The sequence below is a fragment of the Protomyctophum parallelum genome (genome assembly GCF_964188405.1).
Source record: "Protomyctophum parallelum genome assembly, chromosome: 1".
Taxonomy (NCBI): Eukaryota; Metazoa; Chordata; class Actinopteri; order Myctophiformes; family Myctophidae; genus Protomyctophum; species Protomyctophum parallelum.
Window position 1 is genome coordinate 21,258,747 of NC_139697.1, and position 27,858 is coordinate 21,286,604.

The 27,858-nt window shown below is 43.6% G+C and overlaps 1 protein-coding gene across 1 annotated transcript; it reads right to left on the reverse strand.

Annotated features, from left to right (window-relative positions):
• Positions 1 to 177: 177 nt before the first annotated feature.
• Positions 178 to 27,343, reverse strand: casd1 (CAS1 domain containing 1). Its single transcript, XM_083765835.1, has 18 exons — positions 27,176 to 27,343; positions 21,567 to 21,663; positions 20,887 to 21,007; positions 19,302 to 19,346; positions 19,037 to 19,099; positions 15,132 to 15,176; positions 14,801 to 14,924; positions 14,264 to 14,484; positions 12,370 to 12,816; positions 11,346 to 11,435; positions 9,028 to 9,147; positions 8,609 to 8,769; positions 8,367 to 8,442; positions 7,812 to 7,913; positions 6,333 to 6,473; positions 3,705 to 3,782; positions 2,283 to 2,375; positions 178 to 583 (listed from the first exon to the last, which is right to left on the reverse strand). The coding sequence occupies exons 1-18, from the start codon at positions 27,306 to 27,308 to the stop codon at positions 305 to 307; spliced, it is 2,436 nt and encodes an 811-aa protein (XP_083621961.1). The 5' UTR covers positions 27,309 to 27,343; the 3' UTR covers positions 178 to 304.
• Positions 27,344 to 27,858: the final 515 nt, after the last annotated feature.

Here is a 27,858-nt window from a genome sequence, read left to right on the forward strand (position 1 = left end):
ATCATGTCGTGCTTTAGCAATTGAAAAATAGCAGATCTACAAGCTCTACGAGCTTGTAGGTCTGCTATTTTTGAAAAATGGGAGAGGGGCCTGCCATGTTGTCACCAAACATAACCGTTGGTGGGACTCCCACCGACGCCGCCCCCCCCCCCCCCCCCCCCCCTACCAAAAAATCCAGGCCCTGCGCGCCTCCCGGCTTGGGACCCCCTGGTACGTCTTTCTAAAAAAACGTCTGGCCGGGCAGCTCGCTCTATACTCCCCAGGCGGCGGGGGGGCGCCCTCCTCCTCCTCCTCCCTGCCCCATTCAGGCGTCGGGCGTAGCGGTAGGCCGGTGGTCGCCTCTGGTCAGCAGCAGGACGGCCAGGCTGAGGACGCCCATGGCCGCCAGGCGCTTGAGCAAGGCCGCGTTGTCCTTGGGGATGACCACCTGGGCCAGGTCGTTGGTGATGAGCGAGATCTCGTGGGCCACACACACGAAGATGAAGGTGCTGACCAGGATGTTGAGGGAGGGGTGCCCCGGGATGAGCACCAGGATGCCCTTGGTGTCCGCCGCCAGCCAGATGTGGTACTGGCAGATAAACAGCTGGGTGGGGGCGGGGGCGGGGGGGGAGAGAGAGGGGGGGGCTGGTTTTAGTCGACTAACTATCGTGCGATTTGATTTAGTCGACTAAAAATGTATTTTGGCGGGCCTTGATGCCGTCGTAATGGCCGATTTGACACATTTTACACTTTGAAAGAATACATATTCAAAGATTTGTGCCACATTTTTACGATTTTTCAAAAATAGCAGACCTACAAGCTCGTAGCGCGCCACTCGGTGGCGCGCTATGAGCTTGTAGATCTGCTATTTTTCTGGGTGGGGGAGAGCGGGGGGGGGGGGGGGAGGGACTAGTTTTAGTCGACCAACTATCGTGCGATTTGATTTAGTCGACTACAAATGTATTTTGGCGGGCCTTGATGCCGTCGTCGTAATGGCCGATTTTTACACATAATGAATATAGCAGATCTACAAGCTCACGACGCTTCGCAAGCTTGTAGATCTGCTATTTACAGCAGGACGCAACCAAGTGTAAAATGACTTTGAGTGGATCTCTTCTCCACTAGTCCCTAACATTTTAGTCTAGTTTTTATTTGTTTTGACGAAATTGTGACTACAGTTAGTCTTAGTTTTAGTCAACATAGCTTAGTTTTCATTTAGTTTGTCAGTGAAAAGTTAGCCGATGGACATCCTTCGTCATAGTTTTAGTCGACGAAATCGACACTGGATGCGAGTCCTGCAATAGTGGTTGACAATACTTGCTATGCATCCCATAATGAATTATAAACATACTAATGAGGCATCTGCTTATAACAGTATAATTACATTTATCAGGTTGAATAAATTATAATGCTTTATAACAATAATCATAACACCTGGCGTAACCCTAGACTCCCTCACTGAGTGGAGTTCTAGCTTCAGCCACATAATCAGGCTAAACACATATTGCATTTTATAATGACTTATATACGGTCAAACAATTATAATATTTCATAATTGCTGGGCATTTCTTCTTTTGCAAAGTAATATGTCATAATTGTTATAATGCATTATTGTGCCATTTGGTAAAGTAAAATTATTACATTCTTGAAGGTGTATTTGTAGGCAGAAAGTTGTGTTGCTCTGGCACAAACGTAATGCTATTTCTTTTACTTTAGTTAAAAAGCACCCAATGGCCACTTATAGTGAATTCCATACATTTATAAAATTGGTGAATTAATTGGTGATTTGAGTTCAAATTGTCATCTTTGTATTTACTAACATATAGTAGTATCAATGTACAGTATCTAAATACTAAAATCAAGGGAAACCTCCTTTGAACTCATTCTGTGAACAATAGGACATGGTGGTAACATCGTTGAATTATGTGATGAAGTTCACAGACAGTATGAAGAAGCTATCAACTTATGTTCAGATACCAAATAAATACTGTAGTGATGTGGATTTGAGGTTATTGCACAGCAATAGATTTGTGGTATAAAAGGGAGACTGGATAATGAATAGACAAGAAATGCAGGGTGCTGGGATTAAGTAGCAGTGTGTGTGTGTGTGTGTGTGTGTGTGTGTGTGTGTGTGTGTGTGTGTGTGTGTGTGTGTGTGTGTGTACTGAAGCATGCAAGGCATCTAACACATTGTGCATCACCCGTCATCCACATAGCTGACATAGGGACCAATATCATCAATGCTTAAAGTTATTATGAGAAGATGTTGGTTCCTGTGCTGCCAGGCACCAGCACCATCTTACCTCCAAGGAGATCTTTCCAAACCAGGCAAAGAACGTGCTATACACAGAGCGAGCATAGCCGGGAATGTTCCTGATTAGAATGAAGGCCAAGATCTGTGCAGGAGGAGAGAGCAAGTACACAACAGACAAAACGGAATGAGATTGCAGTACTGATGGAATGCAACATCAGTCTTGCAAGAGATTGCAATTTTTGTAATATATATTATATATAATAGGGCAAATGCTTTAAAGAGCTTTGTAGACAGTATTTATACTTTTAGCAGATTATCAGGCTTACAGAACAAGCTGCATTTCAGAACAATCCTTAAGACTTTATCCTACATTTTCCGAATATTTTCACGGAGGAAAACAATGAACCATAGATGGAACGAGTGGTGTTCACATGTATTCTTACATTTGATTTACCAGCAACATCATCACATATATATTGCAATACGATGTCAAGTCATTGGACATTTTAGGACGACGTCAAGTCATTTTAGGATCAGATGAATTGAGTACAAGGACCAGCACTTGTTTGGTTGTGAGCAATGGGAGGAGAAACACAGCCTGCCCCGTTGCCAAAAGCTCCCGGGTTATTGCACTACTTCAACAACAACCGTTTCCCCCACCGTGGTGACTTTAATCTAGATAGTAATTATCTTCTGCCATGGAAGAGGGCAACTCCCTTGTTATTACAACCAAACTTATAATTAGGATAATGACAGCTTAAGATAAATACCAGGGAATTATAAACGTATGAACACACACACACACACACACACACACACACACACACACACACACACACAGTAAATGTTTACAATAAAACTGGTGGTAATAAGAGTACATTGAAAGAGACAGACAGATAATAATAATATACTATCATTATTTTAAACTTTAGCTGTTGAAAAATAGCAGATCTACAGCTCATAGCGCGGCACCAAAAATGACGCGCTACGAGCTTTTATCGTAAAAACGTGTGCATGTCTTTGAATATATATATTCATTCACAGTGAATGTTTTGAAGTCAAAATCTTTGCTTCTGCGGGGGGGTCCCTGGAACAATATATTTTCAGATGGGGGGGTCCGCGGCCAAATACAGATAAATATGGGAGTCCTTGACGTGAAATAGTTTGAGCACCACTGACATAGAAACAGTTTTTTTTTTTTTTTTGAATACCGTCAGGATTTAGAAGACATTTTGTAGAATCTCAGTCCTAAATGAATGAACCCATTTTGGGCGGGAACCCCTTTTGGTGTTAGCATTATGTTATGCTTTAGCTATTGAAAAATAGAAGATCTACAAGCTTGTAGGTCTGCTATTTTTTTGAAAAATCGAAGAACGACTGACACAGAAACATAGCTTTTCCAGAAAACTGTCAGGATGTAGAAGACATTTTTTAGAATCTGATCTCAGGTCAGAATGGGTTAAGAACGTACCTGGACCACGGAGATGTAGGGATGCATCTCGTTGCACTCCGTTTTGTTCTTACAGCTGCTGGCCCACACCGAGTACGTCTACAGAGACGAGGAAGGAGAGATCAGAAAGCAGGTCACCTTGCAATCCCGCAAACAGGAGAAAAACTAATTTTCTTTCTTCCCAAAATGAGTTAATGGCACAGGCAGACTCTTCACATAAACTAGAGCATGTCTGAAATAAGTGTCAGAGCTGAAAACGCTCAGTGGCGTTTTGAAGCACCTGGAAGAAGTGTCTACTTCCGCGTTCTTTTGGACACCAAATTTGCGGAAGTGCAAACAGGCGCTCAATGTTAAAGCCCAGCTGCACGGGGTTTCCTGGTCATAACTCCACGGGTCCGCCTGCGGTCCTACCTCTTACCACTAGGGCCCAGCGCTTCAACGTTGGAGAGTTGCACTGGGGGACTTGTTCTGTCCGGTGGATTGCCCGTATGACTTAAAACTGATTAAAAACGTGGATTAAACAATGAAAACATAACTCGGGGCAACTCGCGAATCGCAGGGAAAGTGTTCTACAATTAATTAACTCGAGCAACTCGTGTTAAAGACATAGACCTATGTTAAAGACATAGGGAAATTAAAAATACGTTTTTCACACATTTAGAGCAAAAGAAAATGTGTGTATTTCTATATCAATAGTCCATAATAATCAAATTTTAATTACTTCCTTTGAACGCTGCGTGATGACATGTCAAGTCCTGCATGAATAAAAATGAATCTCGATTTCATTCACCTGGTTTATTCCCATTGCTGCACGTCATCAGCTGGTTTTAATTACAGAACTACTCCGTTTTTAATCTCATTCAAGATGACATCCAGTGTTACTCGTTTTAAACTTAATCAGCACGCTAAGATATGTATCCGAGACAACATTATAGGTTTGCTTTGCTGCCCGTCTCTGTAAAAACAAACTCAGCGCACGCGTCGCGCACATTCTGATTGGTTCAAAAACACACCGCTTTAACAATACAACACTTGTACAATCTCCCCAAGCAGAGAAAACGGGCATCTTCTGGCTTGATGAATTGGCTATTTATTGAAAAATATATGTTGCTTTGTTTTATTATTTATTTATTATAAATGGCCAGTGACTATTATACGATAATATGATTGCACTGGCATGGTAAGTAAATATATATTTTAGTCAACATAGCAAAAGAAGCCCGTGAAACTAAATAGAAATATGGGCTTTCTTTTGCCTGTTATAAACACAACTATTAAGACGTTGTTAAACAAAAGCGAAAATGTATCACAATTATAACAAAAATAAGTCTAACCCCTGGTGGCTTAAGGCTTAGTTAAGTGTGTGTAATCCATGGATTTCACTAGGTCCCGAGTTGGAATCCCGCTCAAGGCCTCTCCACTTAACTATCCAATAAATGAGGCTCACCTTTAGACTAATCTTACAAAAGTGTTGTTTTTGGCAACAAAACTATTTTTGTTTAGTCCATAGTCTTTGGAATGAAACTTCATTTAGCTTTAGTCATGTTTTAGTCATCTGAAATGTTTTAGTGTTAAGTCATATTTTAGTCATCTGAAATGTTTTAGTGTTAGTCTAGTTTTAGTCATCTGAAATGTTTTAGTGTTAGTCTAGTTTTAGTCATCTGAAATGTTTTAGTGTTAGCCTAGTTTTAGTCCACTAAATGTCATGCGATTTTAGTTTGTGCGGGCCTCGATGCCATCGTAATGACTGATTTTACACTTGCTGAAAATAGCCGATCTACAAGCTCACAACGCGTTGCGACAGTGAAAAAAAAGTTAGTCGACGGACATTTCTTTTGTCATAGTATTAGTCGATGAAATCAACACGGTTACAAAGATCAACTTGGTCAAGTGGCAGCGTTGGAAAAACTGTCTTTCAGACTTCTTAACAAAGTCGACAACCGTTGAAATGGGATAAGTGGGAGCAGGCGCACACTGGAGGCACGGTCTAATTGTAAACTGACCAGAATTTCCCTGAATATCCATGAAAACAATCCTATTATTTCTTCTTTTTTGTTTTTTTATTGTTCACTTTTGCAGTCTGTTTTTCTTTTTTTTCTGCTTTGTCTGTTTCCGCACTGTTGCGGAAAAAAATGTCTGTACCCTGTGTGATTGAAAATAAAGAATATTAACCCATTCTGGGCGGGATCAACCCCTTTTGGTGTTAGCATCATGTTATGCTTTAGCTATTGAAAAATAACAGATCTACAAGCTCATAGCGCGCCACCGAGTGGCGCGCTACGAGCTTGTAGGTCTGCTATTTTTTTTTTAATCGTGAAAATGTGCCTCAAATTTGGATTTTCTTTTTTTCAGAATGAATGTTTTTAACTCAAATCTTTGCTTCTGGGGAGGGGTCCCTGGAACGACATATTTTCAGATGGGGGGTGTCTCGGAGGCCAATTACAGATCATTTTTGGGGTCCTTGACATGAAATATTGAGTGATATAGGCCTAGAAACATAGGTATTTCAGAAAACTGGATTTAGAAGACATTTTTTTCAGGCCTAAATGGGTTAATCATAAAAAAACACTGTTACAAAGAATAGTTTGTCCAAAGCCGCACAGATTTGAATACCGACCAACATGTATCTTGATGTAGCCCGTAACTTACCATGAAGGACACGATGGACAGGAATAGGAGCAAGTTGGAGATCTTGGCGGAGAACAGATTCTCTCCTTTGCTCTCCGACAACACCTGGCATTTCTGAAGCACCAGGTAGATGAAGGCAAACAGCATGCCGTGGATCACCGCCTGCAACCACAGCAGGATCACAGTCACACTTAGACCTCTTAGACCTTAGAACTGTTCCACAATCTCCACAATCTGTCATTTCCGTTCACAAAAACATATTTTAACTCCATAAAACGCGTAACCCGCATTTTATTACCTTTAGAGAGCATATGCTGAAGTATTTGGGCTTTTGATCCGTGAAAATCCGGCGAAAAATGATCCGTCCGTTTGTTATGATAATCGGCACCAGCGGCCATGATGGTGAGGCACAAGATCCGCCTCTAAGAGGCAAACCCCAGAAGCCCTGGCAGCCCACAGCATGTGTTGATTTACGGTTTCGTCATCATAAGGTGAAGGTCTCGTCTCCAGCTCCGCGGCAAATAATTATTAAAATACGGCGAATTAAACACATAAAACAAAAGGCGGGAATGTCATATTACGCACGGTGGAACCCGTTAACAATTAGCGGCCGTCAAACTGTAACTGCAACAAGCTATATTATGGTTAGATGATTTCTATTTATATTAGGATAAATGTGTGCGGCTGTAAAGACGAAACGGAAGTAGGGAGGAGGCTCCACTTTCGCTTTATCGCTTACTCATGATAGAGCTTCTGTTGCTCAGGGGTGTCCAAACTTTTTTTAAAGGGGGCCATATTAGAAAATATTAAAACACCCAAGGGCCAACTACATCTCCTAAAATAATGTACCGTCGGACTATACATATGCATCACATTTAAACGATTCTATTTAACTATCGTCATCAATATTTAATATCAATGTTTTTTTTCAGCCATATGTCACATTACCAAATGTAACCATAAAAGCAAGGTAAAAAACAAATACAAGGAACAAGGAACACTGACAAATTATACTATCATGATTGATTTAGTTTTAGTTAAGAGTCTTGTCATATTTTAGTCATCTGAAATGCTTTAGTGTTAAGTCTAGTTTCTTTCTATTTTGTCGACTAAAGTGTATTTTGCCGGGTCTTGACGTCGTCAAATAGGCTGATTTGAGACTTTGTAAGATGCTGAAAATGTTTTGCCATAGTTTCAGTCGACAAAATCAACACTGACACCATCGTTTCCAATCGTAATGACTTATATACGCTTCAGGGCCTGCCATAGCTACAAGGCTGGATTCTAGTCACACGGCAAAATCAATTACAATAATGCGTCAAACAATTCTGCCATTATTCAAATCTAGGACTTCAATTAAAAATGTTGTAAACTAAACTTATATGATCCTCTTTGTATTTTTGTATCCCATACACATTCGGCAGTATCCCAGGATGTAGAAGACATTTTTAGAATCTGATCTCAGGTCAAAATGGGTTGAAGTGTCACATTGTCACTTACAAATCGGTCCAGCTTCCATCTGAACCACCACTCATGGATGCTTCCGTTGAGCTCAAAGAGCTTGGAGACGGGCCACGCGGAGAAGATGCTCTCGAAGAAACCCTGGAGATGCAGAGCGGTCACATGGACACAAGAAAACAACCGACGGATTACAACTTTTGACTGAAACTAAGACGAGAGAACATATTACTCCAGTTTTATAGCATCACTGCATTGGCTTCCGGTAGTTTTTTTTTAGGATTGATTTTTAAATGATTTTACTCGTTTATAAAGCCGTCAATGGTCTCGCACCTTCCTACCTACATGGCTGCCTGCCTAAATTAAACATTATATATTGTGGCTAAATTACCGTTAGATTTCCTCCCTATTCTTATTGTACCAAAAAGCATGTAGCTCCAATATACCCATATTACAGGAAATTATGTGAAAGGCTGCGTGTACATATAGTTTCAGTGAAAAATAATAATGCAATATCACTTTTATCGTTATCAAGCAGCCCTATATCATGTGCCTGGGAGTACATGTAATAGAATAAGAATAAGACGTTTTGCTCACCTGGGAGTAGGCAAAGAAGCAGATGAACAGAAGCAGGCCTAGTAACTTGGCTAACACTCCAAAGTGCCACATGCCACTACCTGTTCACAACACACACATCAAGAGGCAAACACAATTAGGACACAGATCACATTTACTATAGAAAAATATATCAAAATACAACACATGACTCTACTGCATCCGATAATAGGTTTTAATAATCCTGCATTCTATCAATTAGGAATGTCATTAATGGCTAACACCTACTGTTGGCTTTCTTCTGGAGGATCTGAGGCCACAGGGCCAGCGTGGCGTAGATGATGACGAACCAGAAGGTGACCAGAGGAACAAAGTAGTAGAACTGGTAGGGCCGGTCCATCACCACACACAATACCAGGACCAGGAAATTGAGACGGAACAGCACCTGCAAATTCATTCATACAGAGCAATATAAAGAAATTAGTTCACAGGCGCACACACAGGCGCGCACACACACACACACACACACACACACACACACACACACACACACACACACACACACACACACACACACACACACACACACACACACACACACACACACACACACACACACACACACACACACACACACACACACACACACACACACACACACACACACACACACACACACACACACAGCCGACATTGCACTCACCTGGCAAACTCTGTAGAGGCCAAAATCTCCTTTGAGCCAGAAAAAGGAAAAGTGCCCATAGCCGGTCTGGAAGAGGTATGCTGCCACCAGCACTCGCACGTGCATGTACACTGGAATAAACTGAAAATGGAAGATATATATAATTTAAAAAAAAAGAGTTATACATACATTATATATTTAGATAGGTCAGCGTAGAGTGGCAGGAAACCAAAGGCAGAGAAAGAGGAGAGACATGCGAGACAAGACAAGAGTTTGAATGAAATCGGGGTCCTCACACTGGATTGGAGTAGCCAGAGTATCAGGTACTATGCTCACGCCATGGCACTGAGTGTGCTACTGCTATTTTACTATTGTAAATGTCCCTTTGTTAGTTGATGGCCTGCTTGTATTGATAACATTGCAGGTTTTTTTTAATGTTTTTTCTACTGTATGTCCCGTTTCCCAAGGCTGGTAGCCTGGGAGGTACTGTATGTGTATACCATTTTTGGGTTTCTGATACAGTCGGAAGTGTATGATAACTTACGTCATATTGTAGTCACTGGTTTGTAGTCATCAGGAACCACCAAACCGGAGTCAGAATTTCCCAAACCAATTAATTTTAGGCATTTTAGGGCCTACCCAATAAGAGCCTTTCTTTGAAGTACTTCTTGGTAACGTGCGTTTGGTATATGCATCTTTTATTCCAACTTGTGACTGGCAAAAACGTTTTTTGTTTATTTTTATCATCCGGTCTAGCCCACGCCTAGACCCGATCACACGGTCGATTTTGAAACAGACCAGGCTTTCCTCCAAGGTGGGAAGTCTAGTGGCCCAAGGTTACGAGGCTGGTGACACTGAGAGTTCAATTAGCCCTTCGCCAAATCCCTCCCCAACCCGTCCTCATCCAATAGGCACGTTAGCAGCGAGGAGACAGGGCAAGCTGAACCCTCTCTCCCATTGAGATACACGTTAAATGACGGGATATAAATATTCAATCATTTCAGTAGCAAGAGCTCCAAAATGTCTTCTAAATCTAGTCAACAAGGCCTGCAGCAGGCTATGCACTGACGAGGAATTGACAGAGGGAGAAACAGTATAACAGTAAACTTTAACGATAGGTCCAACGGCAGTTTTCATGTTGCGCGGTAAGACTACGGTCTACAGTATTATTGCCATCACCTGGGTCGAGTAACTTTCCCGACGTTAAGCTGTGTTCAACAACACAGCCATGCAAAAATATAATTGACAGCTATGATGTGGCGAAAGCTTGACCTGCAGAGCAACGGTTGTTAAACTATTGGCATTGGTCAAAGGCTTTTCGGGGTGGGGTTTAGCGAAGGGCTAATTGCAGGGTGTGAGGAGAACTACAGCGGTTCCAAAAAGAAAGTGGTGTCGGGTGTGTAGCCACTTATAAATGTTATGATTTGCAGTGATGTAATGGATCGACCATGACCCGTCTACACTACGGCTTGTTTTTGATGTGTCAGACAACTATGGATTTCCCCTCAGTGTGCATTACAGACTCGGTGTGTATTACAGACTCAGTTCTTCAGTTCTCTCTGTGTTCCTGTACCTGATTGTGTACTCAATGTACTCAAGTACTGTACTTAAGTAAAGATTCTGAGGATTTGTACTTGCTTTGTACCAATTCTTTTTCAATAAACTGGTCGGCAAAACCGTTTCAGTTATTGCATTTGTTGAGCCCCCCTAGCCCATTTTGACCTGACATCAGATTGTCTTCTACAGTACATCCTGACAGTTTTCGATTTAAAAAGAAATAGCAGACCTACAAGCTCGTAGCGCGCCGCTCGGTGGCGCGCTATGAGCTTGTAGATCTGCTGTTTTTAAATAGCTAAAGCATAACGTAATGCTAACACCAAAATGGGTTAAACAAGGGTGTCATAATCCAACATATATTTTAAAAAAAAGAAAGGTGCTGAATTTGCGGTGACAGTGGCTCTGGTCCCTGGTTTAATCCTAGGCTCACCCAGGCTAGGTGTTGCTAGTGCCATTTATTTGCTGGTGACCCTGACAAGACACTTCAAACTTCTCCCATATGCGATCACCCAGAGAGGTCATTTTCCCCTCACTCCCCCTTTATTTTCATTCATTGGATGTTAACCCATTCTGATCGGGAACCCCTTTTGGTGTTAGCATTATGTTATGCTTTAGCTATTGAAAAATAGCAGACCTACAAGCTCATAGCGTGCTACGAGCTTGTAGGTCTGCTATTTTTGAAAAATCGAAGAGCGACTGACGTAGAAGACATTTTTAGAATCTGATCTCAGGTCAGAGTGGGTTAATCCTTCACATTGTGATGAACAAGGACAAGTACTCACAGCGCTGGCTCCAGATATGTGATAGATGAGGATGACCAGCTGCATCCAACCCTTCCATTCATCCGTCTGCTCTCGGTTGAGTAACTTGGTCTGTGTGGTAGAAAGGTTTAACTCGGTTAAGGTAAAGTATCTCTGTTCATTTTGAAATGAAGTCCATTTAGCGTCAGCAGTCACTTAACGTCTTTAAATATCCTAGTATACTGATGTCATTTGAACCGGATTCAATTTACAATTTAGGCATTTAGCAGACGCTCATAATCCAGAGCGATTTACAGTAAGCAAGAACACAAATAATACATACAAAATACATAAAAATTGTCATCATGAATCATACATAAGCTAAGAACCTAACAGTGGAATATCTATATAATAAAACTATGCATATATCTCTCTCTCTCCCTCTTTCCTGTCATTCTCCACTTGTATCTATCAATAAAGGTATAAAAAGCAAAAAAAAGAAAAAGAAATACCCAATGCTATCTAAGTTACATTTAGTTTAGCCTTTGCATACGCCTGTAAGGTCGTCGAGAATAAGGCAAGTGCTACGGGCTAAAATGGAGTCTGAAGAGGTGGGTTTTCAGATTACGGTTGGGAGTGAGTCTGCCGTTCTGATTGCAATGGGAAGTGCATTCCATAGTTTTGGAGCCAGAAGGGTAGAAGAGTTCAATTAGTTATAACATTCAAATGAAATGAATGAATGTCCAGGCAGGAATCCAAGAATGAAAGACCCAAACTATTATTCCCCAGCATTAACCCATTCTGGGGGCGGGAACCCCTTTTGGTGTTAGCATTATGCTATGCTTTAGCTATTGAAAAATAGCAGACCTACAAGCTCATAGCGCGCCACCGAGTGGCGCGCTATGAGCTTGTAGATCTTTTTAAACTGTCAGGATTTAGAAGACATTTTTAGAATCTGATCTCAGGTCAAAATGCGTTAAAGGACCACCATTCTTCTGTGCGTTAGAATCTGATCTCAGGTCAGAACGGGTCGAGGTGTAAAAAAGCCACTTCCATATCTCCATACCTCCTTGCTGTGCTCGTTGAAGAACACCCCCAACACGACGACGTAGACCAGCGGGACGAAGAAGGTGGCGTGCGTGTAGAACTTCTGCTCCTTCATGAACACGTCGGCCCGGTCGCAGAGGTAGAAGTACGCCATGATGACGCCCATCCGACACAGCGCCTGGAAGGGCGCCTTGGGCCCCAGCGGGGCCTGCGTCATGGCCGCCATGGCGGGCTTCCTCTCCTCCAGGCTCTCCACGTCGGTGCAGGGCGCGTGGTGCCGGCGTTGCTGCTGGCCCCGGCTGTGGCCCTGCAGCGCGTGGAGCAGCAGGAACACCAGCGCCGAGCCCAGGAAGACGCCGGCAGACAGCTTCTGGAGGAGGTTGGGCACCGGGAGGTCCTGGCAGCAGGAGCCGTCGATGGGCCGGAGCAGCTTGTTGCACACGGCGTTCATGAGGACCATGGCGCCCTGTGGAAGGAAGGGAGGACCGCACACACACACACACACACACACACACACACAGAACGACATGCCGACGGTTAGAAATCAGTGGCGCAGACTCCATGCCTATGTTGACGAGAGCACAGAAACAACTCTTCTCATATGGTCTGATTACAGCGAAAAGACTAATTCTGACGCACTGGAAGAAGGAGGAGGCTCCTGCATTTAAGCACTGGCTAAACGAAATGACTAGTACACTTCATCTTGAGAGAATAAGGTATTTCCTGAGAAACAGGGAGAGACAGTTTGATAAGGTTTGGCTGCCCCTTGTCCATTACCCGAGTAGAAACAATTAATAGACAGGATACCATTGATATGGTTGACTGTACGACATTTTCTTTTCAGATGTTTTCCATGAGCTTTCTATCATCTTATTCTATAGTATGCGTGTGTCACTGAGCAGAATGGGTGGGAGGGTTGAGGGATTTCTTTCTCTTTTTTTGTCTTGTATTTTTTCTTTCATTTTTTGTTTTCTATTAATTTTTTTATTTATTTCATATCATAATGTTTGTAACAACTTATAATCTGTTCAATAAAAACATATTTGACAAGTCTGTTGCATGCCTGTAGAGACTCATGGAACTGAATTTGTGCTGAACGAAGCCAACAAACATGAAATAAATCTAACCTAACTGCTTCTTAATCGCTTTCTGTTCTGGCACATCAAAGACTAGCTCGTTTCACAGTGAACTATATTATATGCCCATTAGCTGTTAGCCATGGATGGTGGCCAACCATAGGTACTCAAATCTCTTGGCCTACAGTTGCCACATCAATATTAACCCATTTTGGACGGGGAAACCCTTTTTGGTGTTAGCATTATGTTATGCTTTAGCTATTGAAAAATAGCAGATCTACAAGCTCATAGCGCGCCACCGAGTGGCGCGCTACGAGCTTGTAGGTCTGCTATTTTTGAAAAACCGAAGAACGACTGACATAGAAACACATAGCTTCTTCAGAAAACTGTCAGGATGTAGAAGACATTTTTAGAATCTGATCTGATAAATTCATTTCAGGTATTAGGTGCAATAATTAATCGGCCTAATGGTACATCTCAGCCACCGAGTGGCGCGCTATGAGCTTGTAGGTCTGCTATTTTTGAAAAAAAATCGTGAAAATATTTTTCAGAAAACTGGAGGATTTAGAAGATTTTTTCGAGGTCAGGCCTAAATGGGTTAAGAAATCTACTGCTTCAGTATGGAGTGAAGTGAAGAGAGACAGTGAAAGAAGAGTGTAGGACGACATCACATGCCAAGACTATAAAGTCCTTGACTCGGATTCAAACCCGTAAAACATCGTCATTATGCAGTCACAAAGCCTCAACGGGGGGGGGGGGGCGAGCCAACCTTGGCGCCGCCGCCCCGGGCCCGTTCATATTATTATTGCCTCGTTGAGGCATCGATTGGCTGCTCACCACGTTCCTGGTGCTCTCCGGCAGGTGCAGGCCGTCGGCCGACTGGCTGATGGTCTCCATGGCGGCCTGGCGCGACGCGGCCAGCAGCCTGACGCGGGCCGCGCGCGCGTTCCGCTTGCTGCTGCTGTTGAGCACGTCCGCCGCCACCTCGTTGTACAGCTGCAGCCGCTGGTTCGTTATCATCCGCCGGCTCTCGCTCAGCGCCGCCTCGTGTACTGGGTCTAGGGGGCGGGGCGGGGGGGGAGAGTGTTTAAAACCCATTCTGACCTGAGATCAGATTCTATAAACGTCTTCTACATCCTGACAGTTTTCTGAAAAAGCCATGTTTCCGTGTCAGTCGTTCTTCGATTTAAAAAGACAATAGCAGACCTACAAGCTCATAGCACGCCACTCGGTGGCGTGCTATGAGCTTGTAGGTCTGCTATGGTCTGCGAGCGAGGAACCCGGATGCCTTATTCTGGCCGGCGCCGCCAACTACCATCTATCGCAAACCAGTTCACTTTGTTTTAGGATGTTATCATTATGATTATTAGTCACCTTGTAGAACCCAGTAAACCTCTCCATCCTCGGCCAGCCGCTCCAGAGGAGCCGACATGGACGTCAGGTTGACTTTATACTGCTGCAGGGTCTCACTGCTGCCGCTGTGCAACTTGATGGACCACTGTGGGGGGGGGAGGGGGGAAAACGGACATTTTGGATGAATTCAACTTTGCGTCCGTTTCAGCGTTGTTTGCGTAATTTGGCAGAACATGTTAAAGAAGTAGTGCTCCTGAAAGAACATGTTAAAGAACATGTTAAAGAAGAAGTGCTCCTGAAAGAACATGTTAAAGAACATGTTAAAGAAGAAGTGCTCCTGAAAGCGGCTTACTGTTGCGGCTCCGAGGACGACGACGTCTGGTTTCGCCGACAGCTCCTGCAACGTCACAATGAGGAAAGCGTTATCCATTAAAACCCATTCTGACCCGAGATCAGATTCATACGAGGTTTCCACTGGACACACACTGGTCTGATTAACCCATTCTGACCTGAGATCAGATTCTAAAAATGTCTTCGATTTTTCAAAAATAGCAGACCTACAAGCTCGTATCGCGCCACTCGGTAAAGCATGACATGATGCTAACACCAAAATGGGTTCCCGTTCAGAATGGGTTAAAACCCATTCTGACCCGAGATCAGATTAAAAAAATGTCTATTACATCCTGACAGTCTCATTATTAATCCAGAGCGACTTACATTAAGCAAAAATAAAAAGCATGGCATACATCACATATGTAAAAAGTAGTTATCATGAATCATGTATAAACTAAGAACGTAACAGTGGAGTATCTATGTAAAAACTATACATGCTATACTATATTATATATTATACATGTGTACTATAAAGTGCTATGACTACATGAAATGCAATTCTAGTGCCGTCTACGTAACAAGCTATAAGTCTGTTTAAAATACTAACTAAGTCTACATGAAGTGCTATCTATAAGGGGCTAGGCTAGGGCAAGTGCTACGGGCCATGGTGGAGTCTGAAGAGGTGGGTTTTCAGATTACGGGCGGAAGATTGGGAGTGAGGCTGCAGTTCTGACTGTGATGTTACATTGTGATGTTACATCTGTGACATGTACGTTTGTAGACCACTGTGGTCACACTATAAGCACAGTGTGTGCATATATTATGTTATGTAGCTGGAGTGTGATGTAAAGAAATGGCCTCAGGCAATCATTTTCATTCTCTTATGATGAATAGTTCAGAATTCGGATAGGAAACGGTGTCTACAGAAAACGCCTTTTGCGAGTTGGCAGCACCAATCTACCATGCAAATTTACCCATTTTGGGGGTGGGAATCCCTGTTGGCATCATGTTATGCTTTAGCTATTGAAAAATAGCAGATCTACAAGCTCATAGCGCGCCACCGAGTGGCGCGCTACGAGCTTGTAGGTCTGCTATTTTTTGAAGAATCGAAGAACGACTGACATAGAAACATGGCTTTTTCAGTAAACTGTCATTTTCAAACAGACATTTTTAGAATCTGATCTCAGGTCAGAATGGGTTACGGTAAAGAGGCGCTGGTGCACTTCTCTTCCCAGCGCACTGGGCGTTTCATTCGACTTTCGGAGAGGAGCGCCAATCTTTTGATTTTGTTCCGACGTTAAATCATTACCACACAACCATGTCGTTTCGCCTGAGCCATTTGATCGGAACGTTTTAGCGCAGGAATAAATGGTTGATCTCAATGTTGAGGGCGTTATTAATAATAAACACTGCAACGGGAGCACAACGGACACGATATCCACGGCACTCCTCGTCATGGAATTCCGAGTTAAACTTAAAAGAGCCCTAAAGCCAGCTGTGTTTCTTTTTTTTTTTTTAAGATATTTTTTTGCGGCTTACGCCTTTATTGATTTTTTAAGGGATAGAAAGTAGGCTGACAGGAAACGGGAGAGAGATGGGGGGATGACATGCGGTAAAGGCCGTGTCGGGTCCGGGAGTCGAACCCGCGGCACACCGCGACTGGATCACCAGTCCGGTGCCCAGACCGTTACGCTACGGCCTGGGCCACCAGCTGTGTTTCTTAACCTTTCTCTTAACCCTTTGTTATCGGTTATAGCCTGGGGCGAGGTCATGCTGTGGTCATGCTGTGTTGTTGAGATAATTACCCCCCTGTTGTCTTTTGTTTAGGGTCCTTTAGCTTCCTGAGAGGGGGCTTGGCTTATGCCTGTATATCTCTAGACTTCTAGAGCGTTGCCGCCTAATTCTAAATGACGGAGCGGTTGTTGTCGCAAAGACCTCCGCCCCGGCAGCACTGTTTAATGCAATTTATTTGTGCCGGTTATAAGTATTATAAGTAGTTTAAGTATTTTTTTTGTTGAATTACTCATGACAAAGTTGTAAAAGTCAACAGTATGTATATCCATAAAATAAGCAAGCAGCACACGCAGACAATACACTAGTTCTTTCAATCACTTTATTATTATTATTATTATTAGGCCTATTATTATTATATCATATTTTCACAATCTGATACACAGATACGCCGGCGGATACTGTACAACTTTGTCATCAAAACAACAAAAAATACGTATAACTCGCACAAATAAATTGCATTAACCCATTTTGCGCGGGAACCCGTTTTGGTGTTAGCATTACGTTATGATTTAGCTATTGAAAAATAGCAGATCTACAAGCTCATAGCGCGCCACTACGAGCTTGTAGGTCTGCTATTTTTGAAAAATCGAAGAACGACTGACATGAAGAAGACATTTTTAGAATCTGATCTCAGGTCAGAATGTGTCTTTGCGCAACCTCTCCGTCATTTTGATACAAGCAGTGTTGCCCTCTCCTCCGTGTGACACATATACGCTTCAACCGTGGATACATTGAACTGTACCTCTGTGTTCTCCTGTTGACGGTACCTCAATAATAAATCACTCATTCTTTGTGATCCTATATAACATATCGCATCGACATCCTCAGCGGAAAAGGCGCTCTCTCAGTGGACACAGTGCCTTATTCATGACAATGTGTTAATCAATAATTGGACCCCACTTGACCTTTCAGCATCAAATTGCACCATATCCATATGTGATGGCCCCCAGAGGCCTTGGTCCTGGGTGTTGTGTCTACTGTGTGTTTGTGCGTCCTTTGCTCGGTGGAGCCGAGGTGCCATAGAGAGCACCCAGCCATTGTTCCCAGCCTCCCAGGCTACATAAGCCTGCCTGCCGCGTGTCTTTGCTGCCCTCATCACTTTTAGATTGTTTTTCTTTTGTTTTTTTTAAGGGTTTTTTTGCGGCTTACGCCTTTTATTGGTTTTTGAAGGGACAGACAGTAGGCTGACAGGAAACGGGAGAGAGATGGGGGAAGACATGCAGTAAAGGCCGTGTCAGGCTCGGGAGTCTAACCCGCGGCACACTGCGACTGGATTACCAGTCGGGTGCCCAGACGGTTACGCCACCGCCTGGGCCACTTTTAGATTGTTGCTTGCATTGCCGTCTTTAATCTTTTGCATGGACAACATTCACCTCACATTAGGGAGGTGAATATTTTTGGATTAGATAGTAAGGTCCCTATTTTGCGTGTCAAAAGTGCCAGGTGTTATGACTTAACACAGAGCCCGCGTAGAAGCGTAAAAAGCGTAGATTAACTTTAGCTGTCTCGTTAGCATCCCAGTGTAAAGTGTGACAGTGGCTGCAGCCATTTAGAAGATGCGCGCGCATCCGCTTTCAATGGCCCGTATCTCCAAATCGGCTCAATGATTGTCGTTTCTGGTGAAAACAAGGCTTTTCAACGGCCGACAGCAGGCGCTGGGATACTCGCGGTCGGGCTTTTTCTGCACCGAGCGAGAGAACAACAACCGGTCAAGACACCACACACAGCATTACGCCATCGTAACACCCGGTTGCGCATATTTGGCTCTTCAAAATAAGGGTTGCAAGAGGGAAAAACCTTGGCAATGCGCGATGAATAGATTAATTAATCCTGGCTGGCAGTGGGTTTAACTTTAGACCTGGAGGGCGTGGTCAATGCTGCTTGGCCACTCAAAACAGCACTGGCCACGCCTCCATGTCTTAAATAAAGTCATAAGACACGGAAAATAGGGCCCTGAGAGTCCAAGTTAGAGATCTAATATATTAATTTAAGTAGGTTTCTGTTGCGATCCGATGATGATAGTCTAGTCTATTGACTCATTGCAGACAGTGACACACACACACACACACACACACACACACACACACACACACACACACACACACACACACACACACACACACATCTCACCTGTGTCCACGACACCAAGCGATCCTTCATGGAGTTATTGGCCTCTGGGTACCACAGGAAATCCTAAGCAAGAAGAAAGCCATTTCATTGCAATACTTTCACGTACTGCAAAATGTCCCATGTAAAATCTTGACTGACTGCTCATAACAAATACAGATTTAAGAAACAAATGTATTTACCATCTGTTCGTGAATTCAAGTGAGCTTTGAGGAAGAAAACACTAACGGAAAGGGATGGAAAATAAGAAAAAGAAACATCATCTCACCACATTGACTGAGGAGCTGTCATCTTCAAAGGGAATGTTTTCATGCTGCAAGCAAACACATCCAAAGGAAAGACAAGTGAAATTAATTTTCCTCCCTATATGGGATTGAACCGGTCTACTCATTCTCCCCAGAGCAGACATGTTGTGTAATAACACTAGTATGTCCCATTCCTTCCACTTTCCGCTGCCTGCTTTCACCTAGTACAATATCACAATATTTTCTAAAACTTGTTTGACATGAAGTTGTTTTTGAGGGGCGCTAGCCCCTCCTATAAACAGCTATAGTGTAGATTCTGTCTGAACACAAACATTAAATGCCATCGACAATGAATGGAGAATGTACATCATACTAGAGCGGTGCCCGGGGGGGGGGGGGGGGCAGTGCCCGTGGGAGCCTGGGCAGGGGCCCTTCCCAGAGCCTGGACAACAGTGGGTGTGAGCGACTCGACACAGACACATCGTGATGTCAGAAGTGATCAGATGTCTAGGGATGCTCCGATCTTATCTTATGCGTAAGATGCAAATTTGAATATTTCCAAAATTATTACGTGTCAAAACCCACGTCAATATTGTTCCTGTATGTGTGGAGTTCTTTGTCAGGCATGCCCAAATATGGAGTCTATGCAGATGCCAGGCAGAGAGGCCTTTTGTGGCGGTTCTGGACAACCGTGGGTCCGACCGACTCGACACCGGGCACTGTACTCACCCTGTGGGGGTGTGTAAAGCGCGTGTCGAATTTGAAGTGGGTGGGGCGAACGGTTCTCGAGTTACGTGGATTACAGACATACAGACGTACACACAGAAACTTGGTGCATTTACAGTATGTGCTTGAGCAAATCGTCTGTCGGTATGTCGGTGCAAACCCTTGGCCAATAAGGGACCACTATTATTGGTGACGTAACTACGGTATGTTTCAAGGTCGGTATAAGGTCAATAATGGGTTTAACTGCTGCTCCTATTTAAGCTACTTTGAACTTTAAGGACATGGGACTGGACATTAAACAACATGTATCTATTATCAGAAATAATGTTTTGGAAAGTAGATGATCATGATGGATGATGTGCGATGATAAGAGTGCCCCTCACTTCACACGGGTGTGATTTTATTACTGCAGACAAAAACTAGAAATGCACTCTGTCGAGCTGCCTACTTGTGCGCGAGAAGAGCGCGCAAGTTAACCTACTGCTGGACTTGTCCGCCCCGCTTTAAAAATAAATCACACCCGTGTGAAGTGAGGGGCGCTCTTGTCATTGTACATCATCCCAATAGAAAATGAATGTACTTCCTCATGAATTAATTTGTATGTTATTATCTTTAACAATTATACAGTGTTTTTTTTTTAAACTCAGCTTTTCACCATGATCATGTAAGATGACAACTGAATTCATGCGATTGAATGCCGATTTGCATATGGATCTACATATGGTGAAAATTCTCCTTTCATTGTCAATGCCAAAAAATACACAATCCCCGATTGGCCGAGCGACGCCACCGACATACGCAGCCGATTACAGTACTTGCGCGCTCTGCTCGCGCAAGTAATTACAGTAATAATAGCTTTGCATGCCGTTCCCCCGCCCATACCTTGCTTCCTTCCTCTCTTTGCTCCGGGTCAATAATCTTGATGAAGGAGTAGAATAGCTGCCTGATTCGAGAGTCACCAAGAAAGGCCACCCTCTTCTCAGCGAGGCAGGTCTTGGCTTCACTGTAGAGAGAGGAAAACTTAATGCCAAGAATCCAATACAGCTCATCATCCTAAACAACAACAACTGCAGATGACAAACATTCATGCACTGGGTTGGTTCTTCATATTCTAAAATTAAAATCGCCGTGTCCAACAGGGATGATCGCTGGGGCTCTGTGGGCTATTTGGCACATGAACAACCCCCATGCCTACGCCCCAACAATCACTCTCACTGTCCTGTATCACTCACATCCCCCCCCCCCCCTTATGGGTCCATTTGTACACTATCAGAGTTAAATTAACATTGATTTTACAATATAAATTGGGGGTCCCAGAGATAGAAATGCCATTACATGGGGGTTTGTAGACTAATTCCTGTCAAACTGGGGTTCCATGAAATTAAACGGGTTGAGACTCTCTGCTAGAGAGCCATAAAGATCTTCTCTTATGGGGGTCCCCTGGCATTATCATCACAAATGGGGATCCGTGGGCTAATTAGTGTCAATTTGGGGGTCCTTGACATGAAAGTTTGAGAAGAACCACTGATATATTAACACATCAATGCTTGTGTGGGACTCACGTGCTTTTGTATTTGTGCATCATGCAGCCATGAGGCTGCCACACATTCTCCCCCAAGTAGCGGCCGCTGGACAGCAGCCACTCACACGTGTCTCCGCCTGAAGGAAACAAACAAAGAATATGCCATTCAAGCCAAACAAATTTTAAAAAGCCTCATTGCCCTCATTCCCGGCCCCTGGACCACAATGCATGTCTGTAGTAGTACCATCATCTCTCAGCACAACTGCCTTAAACATGTTTCATTGATTGATTGATTGATTGATTGATTGATTGCGTACAGCCAAAGCTGCGTGCATCAGTGGGTTTGTTGAATTGTTTGAAAGCCGAAAAAGCCATTACACTCTTTCCCCCTGGCTGGACCACAATGCATGTGTCTGTATTACCATCATGTCTCAGCACAACTTCCTTAAACATGTTTGTTTGATTGAATACTTTATTAGCAGTCTGCAAAAAAAGGGGGAAAAAAGAAGAAAAGAAAAAAAGAACAGTAAAGTACAGTTTAATACAAAGTCTCGGGTCTATGGCTTGTTTCCATTGGGGTCCTTATGTTAGCAGTAGTATGAATTTAAACACTGAAACACCAGGGAGGGAGCGGACCAACAAAGTGGAGGAGCCAAACCCAGTTCCTGTTACTACTACTACTTTTTGAGGGGCGCTAGCCCCTCCTAATCCTCCTATGCCCAGCTGTGTGTGTTTGTGTGTACCAAATTTGTGATGATTTGATTGGCTGAGCGTGGTATGTATGTATGTGAACTGTGAAGTATGATGATAAGAGCGCCCCTCACCCTAGTGCAATTCTTTTTTTCATTTTTTTTTTACAGAATGGGTTCTCATTTTTAAAGGACTTATGCGCTCTGGTGAGGCAAACTGAGTCAGAGACACCTTATATTTCTAGGATATTATAAGTTTATTATTTGGGCTCACAGGATAAGTACAGCCCTGAGCCCAGTCCACACCCAACCTCGCGTCACCAGGCTTTCCACATCGGAGGAAAGCCAAAGTACATCATGTACTCATGTTGTACTTATGCTGTCATGTTGTATTTTTTATTTACCCAGGGTAGTACAGTGATGTAACTAGGGTGCGTTTTGCGTCCCAAAACGCACTTTATAGTTTTGGGACGCATTACACCATCAACCTCGGCGTCCATGGGATGCACTACTGTACTCTGACCGGCGCGGCCCACAGCAGTTCATTTTACCGTTTTTCCTCTGCACAATTTTCCAGTCATTACAGTAACCTTCCCCAAACGTCTCGCTCAGACTTGTATTGTCTGTATTGTAGTTGTGTTGCCATTTGCCATGGTTTGATTATTTTGCCTCCACCCTCCTCCTCCGCTCCATGCACGCACTGACAGCTCTCACTCACTGACACTCGGACCGGCTGGCGCGGTGATTCAGGATTATTATCACACAGAGCCTGAAGACCAACGTGACTCGTCTTCATGGATATAAACTCACAAAACAACACCACGCAACAGCATAGACTGCAGGACTCCTCCACCATTTACCACACTATATCGTCTGCTACGTTAGTTGACAGAGTAAACTGTCCGTATTAGCCATGGCCATCGCTAGCCAAATGCTAGTAGCCAAGCACCAGAGCGCGCTCACTCTACACCACGCGTCGCTCGCTTAATAATCATTAATTTCTGTATCAATGCGGACATAACGTGGTAAATGTTCATAAGCACACAATTGTACAAAATGCTTTTTACACTTGACTTATCTCCAGAGTCCTCAGTCCTGCAGCCCCACCATGCCATAGGCTATGCCAGTCTAGCCTTAACATCTACATTTATGTTATTCAATATATTACTTTAGCACAAAATATAGGCTTTTCTAAACCAAGCCCTCATTCAAAAGTTATGTAAGTGAGTAAAAATAAATGTTATTTACAAAGCACCTTTCAAAACAAAGTTAGAAGGTGCTGAACAATTTGCACAGTATAAACAATAGAACATTTTTAAACAAGGAACATATCACAGTTGTGACAATATCAGAACAAAAACAAACAAGGCAGAACAGAAACATAGGGCTATACAAATGAATGTAGGCTGTCTGTCATTGTATTTTCTGTGAATTAACCTCACAGTTTAATCCAGTGATCCTCAGCCATTTTAATTTCAAGGACCCCCAAATTAAATGTATATGAATTAGCCTATAGGGTGACAGGGTCCTATAGGCCATTTCATTATGATTTTCATCTCTGCACTGGGACCCCATGTTACAGACATGTTTACAATATTTTACAACAGTAGCTACTTATATTTTGTTATTTAAAGCTGTGATTATTTATTTAAGAAGCACTATTCTGAACCAATGTTCGCCTTTAAATTAAAAAAGAATTAATCATCCTTAACCTTTAAGCTAAGGGGACTTAAAATCATTGTTTTAATCGATGGCCTTCATGCACTGGCACTTGGCCTTGTGCCCTCAAAAAGCTGACCACACTAAAGGCCAAGTGCCCCCCCCCACCCACCCCACCCCGCGAACCCCCACACGGAGTTGCACCAATGATTTCTTTTGGGACTCATAAGATTTCTTTGGGACTCATTTGAATGACCACCTGTGCATCCCGGGACCCATTACATTGAAAACCTATTTACATCACTGGTAGTAGCCGAGCACAAGTGCTCATTTTCAGCAACGCCCTGCACATACACACAGACAGACACACGCATTAAAAACTGGTAGCTGACCAGTACAACCACATACTGTTGGCCACTAAGCAGCTCCACTGGAGCAGTTGGGGGATCAGTACCTTGCTCAAGGGCACTTCAGCGGTGTTGGGTGAGTGATAACAATCACTTCCCGACCCAGATTTTTCCAGCCCGTCCGGGGAATCAAACAGGCAACCTTTCGGCAACAAGTGTGCTCCTCTAACCCTTAGGCCACCGCTGCCACGTCAATCAATCAATCAATCAATAGGAACTTCCTTTCCCTCAAACCAGAAGAATAACAAAAGCTCTCGTAGCCTGTGGCTTTTATTGAGAAAAATCGGTTTGAGGAAAAAGGAAGTTCCAGAAGATTGATGACTACAAAACATTAAACAATACTACATGACGTAGCGATATCATCCGCTCCCGACCGGATCATAAGCCCGAAAAGGAATGCTGCTCAGGCTAGTCCACATCAATACAACCATTTGCAATTCGAAATTAAACTCGGCACACAAATTTCGGAAACTTACTTTGGTTGGTTGTTTCTCCCTTTTAATAATACCGATTGGCATTGTATTTTATATCACTTTTATCTGCGTTTAGTCACCTTTACAACAAGGTATAGCGTATAAGGATCGGACATTCCTGGAATGAGCAACATAGCTAAATGAGCAACATGGCCTCCAAAACATCTGCCAAAATGGCAAATGGTTGGTATTCACCCTCGCTTTGAGCTGCTTAGTGGATTGGATGAAAAACACATATTGGCCATTTTTACACTTTTTACAGTGTTAGGGAACTCAGTAGCATCTGGAAGATCCATACGCAGCCACAACACTTGGCATGGTATGGGCCGGGGCAGTATCTCTCTCACAGGCAAGACAGAACTTGTCATGATTGAAGGCAATCTCAATGCAGTGAGATATCGGGATGATATTCTGGATCCAGCGGCGATCCCATATCTTCAGAATCTGGGACCCAACGCCATCCTCCAGATCATCACAGAGTACCTCCAGATTTTGGGAGTGGAGAGGATGGAAAGGCCTGCCGTGAGTCCAGACCTCATCCCAAATGAACACTTGTGGGATCAGCTTGGGCATGCTTGTACGTGCTAGAGTGACCAACAGAACCACGTTGGCCGACTTGCAACAAATCCTGGTTGAGGAATTATGTAAAAATGGCCAGTATGTGTTGTTTTTTCCTTAAATACTGTGGGAGAGTGCAATCATCCATACCGCTAACTCGCTAAGCAACTCAAAACAAGGGTGAATACCAACCACTACATTCGCATTCATAGGATCAGCGGGGTGAGGGAGGGCTTGCTCTCCAAAATATCACCTACGGCTCTGCATCAATGTAATAAACATATGCGTCGTTAGCCCACGTGAGCCATGACGTCACAGGTTTTGCGGATTCACAGTTTTGCCTGTTTACATGGAGACAAAGATTTCCACTTTGAAGGTGTTTTCACTTTGTTGCATTTACACCACCCGAAAACCCCTTTCCCCATCTAAAGAGACCCCAGCAAACAATACTATATTTTTCAATTTCCTATGAACACCGTTCATAGAAAATGGGGGGACTTAACCATTATCCCCAATGGCATGCAGTTCAAAAGGAATTGCATTGGTGGTTACTGTTGCAAGGAGTTGTGACTAGTTGCATTTGGCACAGTCTGGCCTTTTAAGGCCCAAACCACACCAATGCAACTCCTTGCAACACAACGCACACCAATGCAAATCAGAATTCAGAAACGATGTATATAGAAAGACAAGAGGCTTTATGTCACAGAGTGCCATGCTGTAAATACCAGGCCTAGACTAGCTACGATGACAGCTATGACACGCTGTCTTATTTTTTTACAATATTCAGTTTGTCAGAAGAACATAGGGACAGGAACTAGGAACAAGACCTACCTAACAGTGAAGTGAATATAAGGAACAAAGCATTGCTCAACTAAGCAGCAGCATGCATTGTGCAATAACAACATAAAGCCATCAACATTTCAGCAGCTCAAGCATATTATCGTCTTCTCCTGCCATTCATTTGCATCACAAAGAAAGGGCCCGGGCGGAGGTGGTATCAAATGAATCAACCCATGCATACAGCCGAAGATCAGATGATGATGGATTGGCAGTCAGGCTTATGAGAACGCTTATTTAGCCACCGCCGCCGCCCTGAGACTATTCATCAATAGTCTCTCAGGGCGGCGAAGGATGGATGCCTCAAAATACAAAAGCGTTGTACCATCGTCGGCAAGCAGGACATGTCTGGTGTGGTGTACACCCCTACCCACGCCAGTTAAGCTATAAAGTTTCACCACTTGGTGACAGCTAATCATCTTGATCTCAGGCTTCTCACTCAGCTATAAATAAAGTGTGTGTCCGTGTTGGCAGGACAGCCTCACCACTGACTGCTGACTGACGGGGAGAATGTAAACACAAATGCAACGCTGGTGATGGCTATAAAGTTAGCTAGCGTGCTACTCCTCTAACGTTAGTAAATGGAGTGTGTGAAGTACATTACTATTGTTAACGGGCGTTTGCATTTGCCTTGTCTTTAAACGTGCCCTTTATAAGCCACTAAAGCACGGGCTTAATGCAATGTCACACGCATCTATTGTGGTAACAGTCACGTTATTACAGTACGTCAAGTCTTAATTGACATAATTCGTCGCCCCGTTCAGTCAGTGTCGCCCGAGTGTGAGAATTACGTAACATTTTCAGAAAAGTGTCGACTGCGAAAACAATATACACATTTCTGGACGAGCGAAGAAAGTGTCGCACGTAAACTATGCAATGCAAATTAAGCGTCATTATTATTAAACACAATCCGCTAGCTTGACGTTAGCTACCTGTGTGTGTGTGTGTGTGTGTGTGTGTGTGTGTGAGTGAGTGTTATTTATTGTCAGTTTAACCGTACGGTCCATGCGGACCACCCACACTTACCCCCATAGTACCGCTGAGCCGTGTGGAACACGAGAAGCACGATGACGGCGGCGAGGGAGATTAATTTGGCATTCTTGATGGTGAAATAGTGATTTATTTCTCGTTTGCCTAGGCTATAGGCCAGGACCGCCATGTTTGCTCCTCCATGACAACAAGCAGATAGAATAGAGCAGCGCAGCGGACGGACGGGGATGCGGTTGCGTTGCAGCGGACTGCTTTGGAGCCGTACGTGCACGCTTGAGAGGGCGTCCACGCCCCCCGCCATCTGCGGCCAATCGCTGCACTGCTGTTGTCGTGGGTGCGCGCGCGCGCGCGTGTGTGTGTGTGTGTGTGCGTGTGTGTGTGTGTGTGTGTGTGTGTGTGTGTGTGTGTGTGTGTGTGTGTGTGTGTGTGTGCGCGCGCGCGCGCGGTTTATTGCTTTTCACGTCTCCCATTGTATGGTTTTAATTTGCATCCTGCGTGACCTTTTAGGCCTACGTTTTCCTCCTCACAACAGTGCACACAGTATAGATTCTAGTACTCGAGGGAAGGCTGAGGCTACTGTAGGCTATCATGGATTCATGGGCTATTATATAAAATGTTGCAATAAACTTTATTGTTCTCTGCTTCTCTCCAGTCTCCACACAGAGCGGTAGCAGCATTAGTTCACTTAAGTTCACCACAATCTGACAGCCACCTAAACT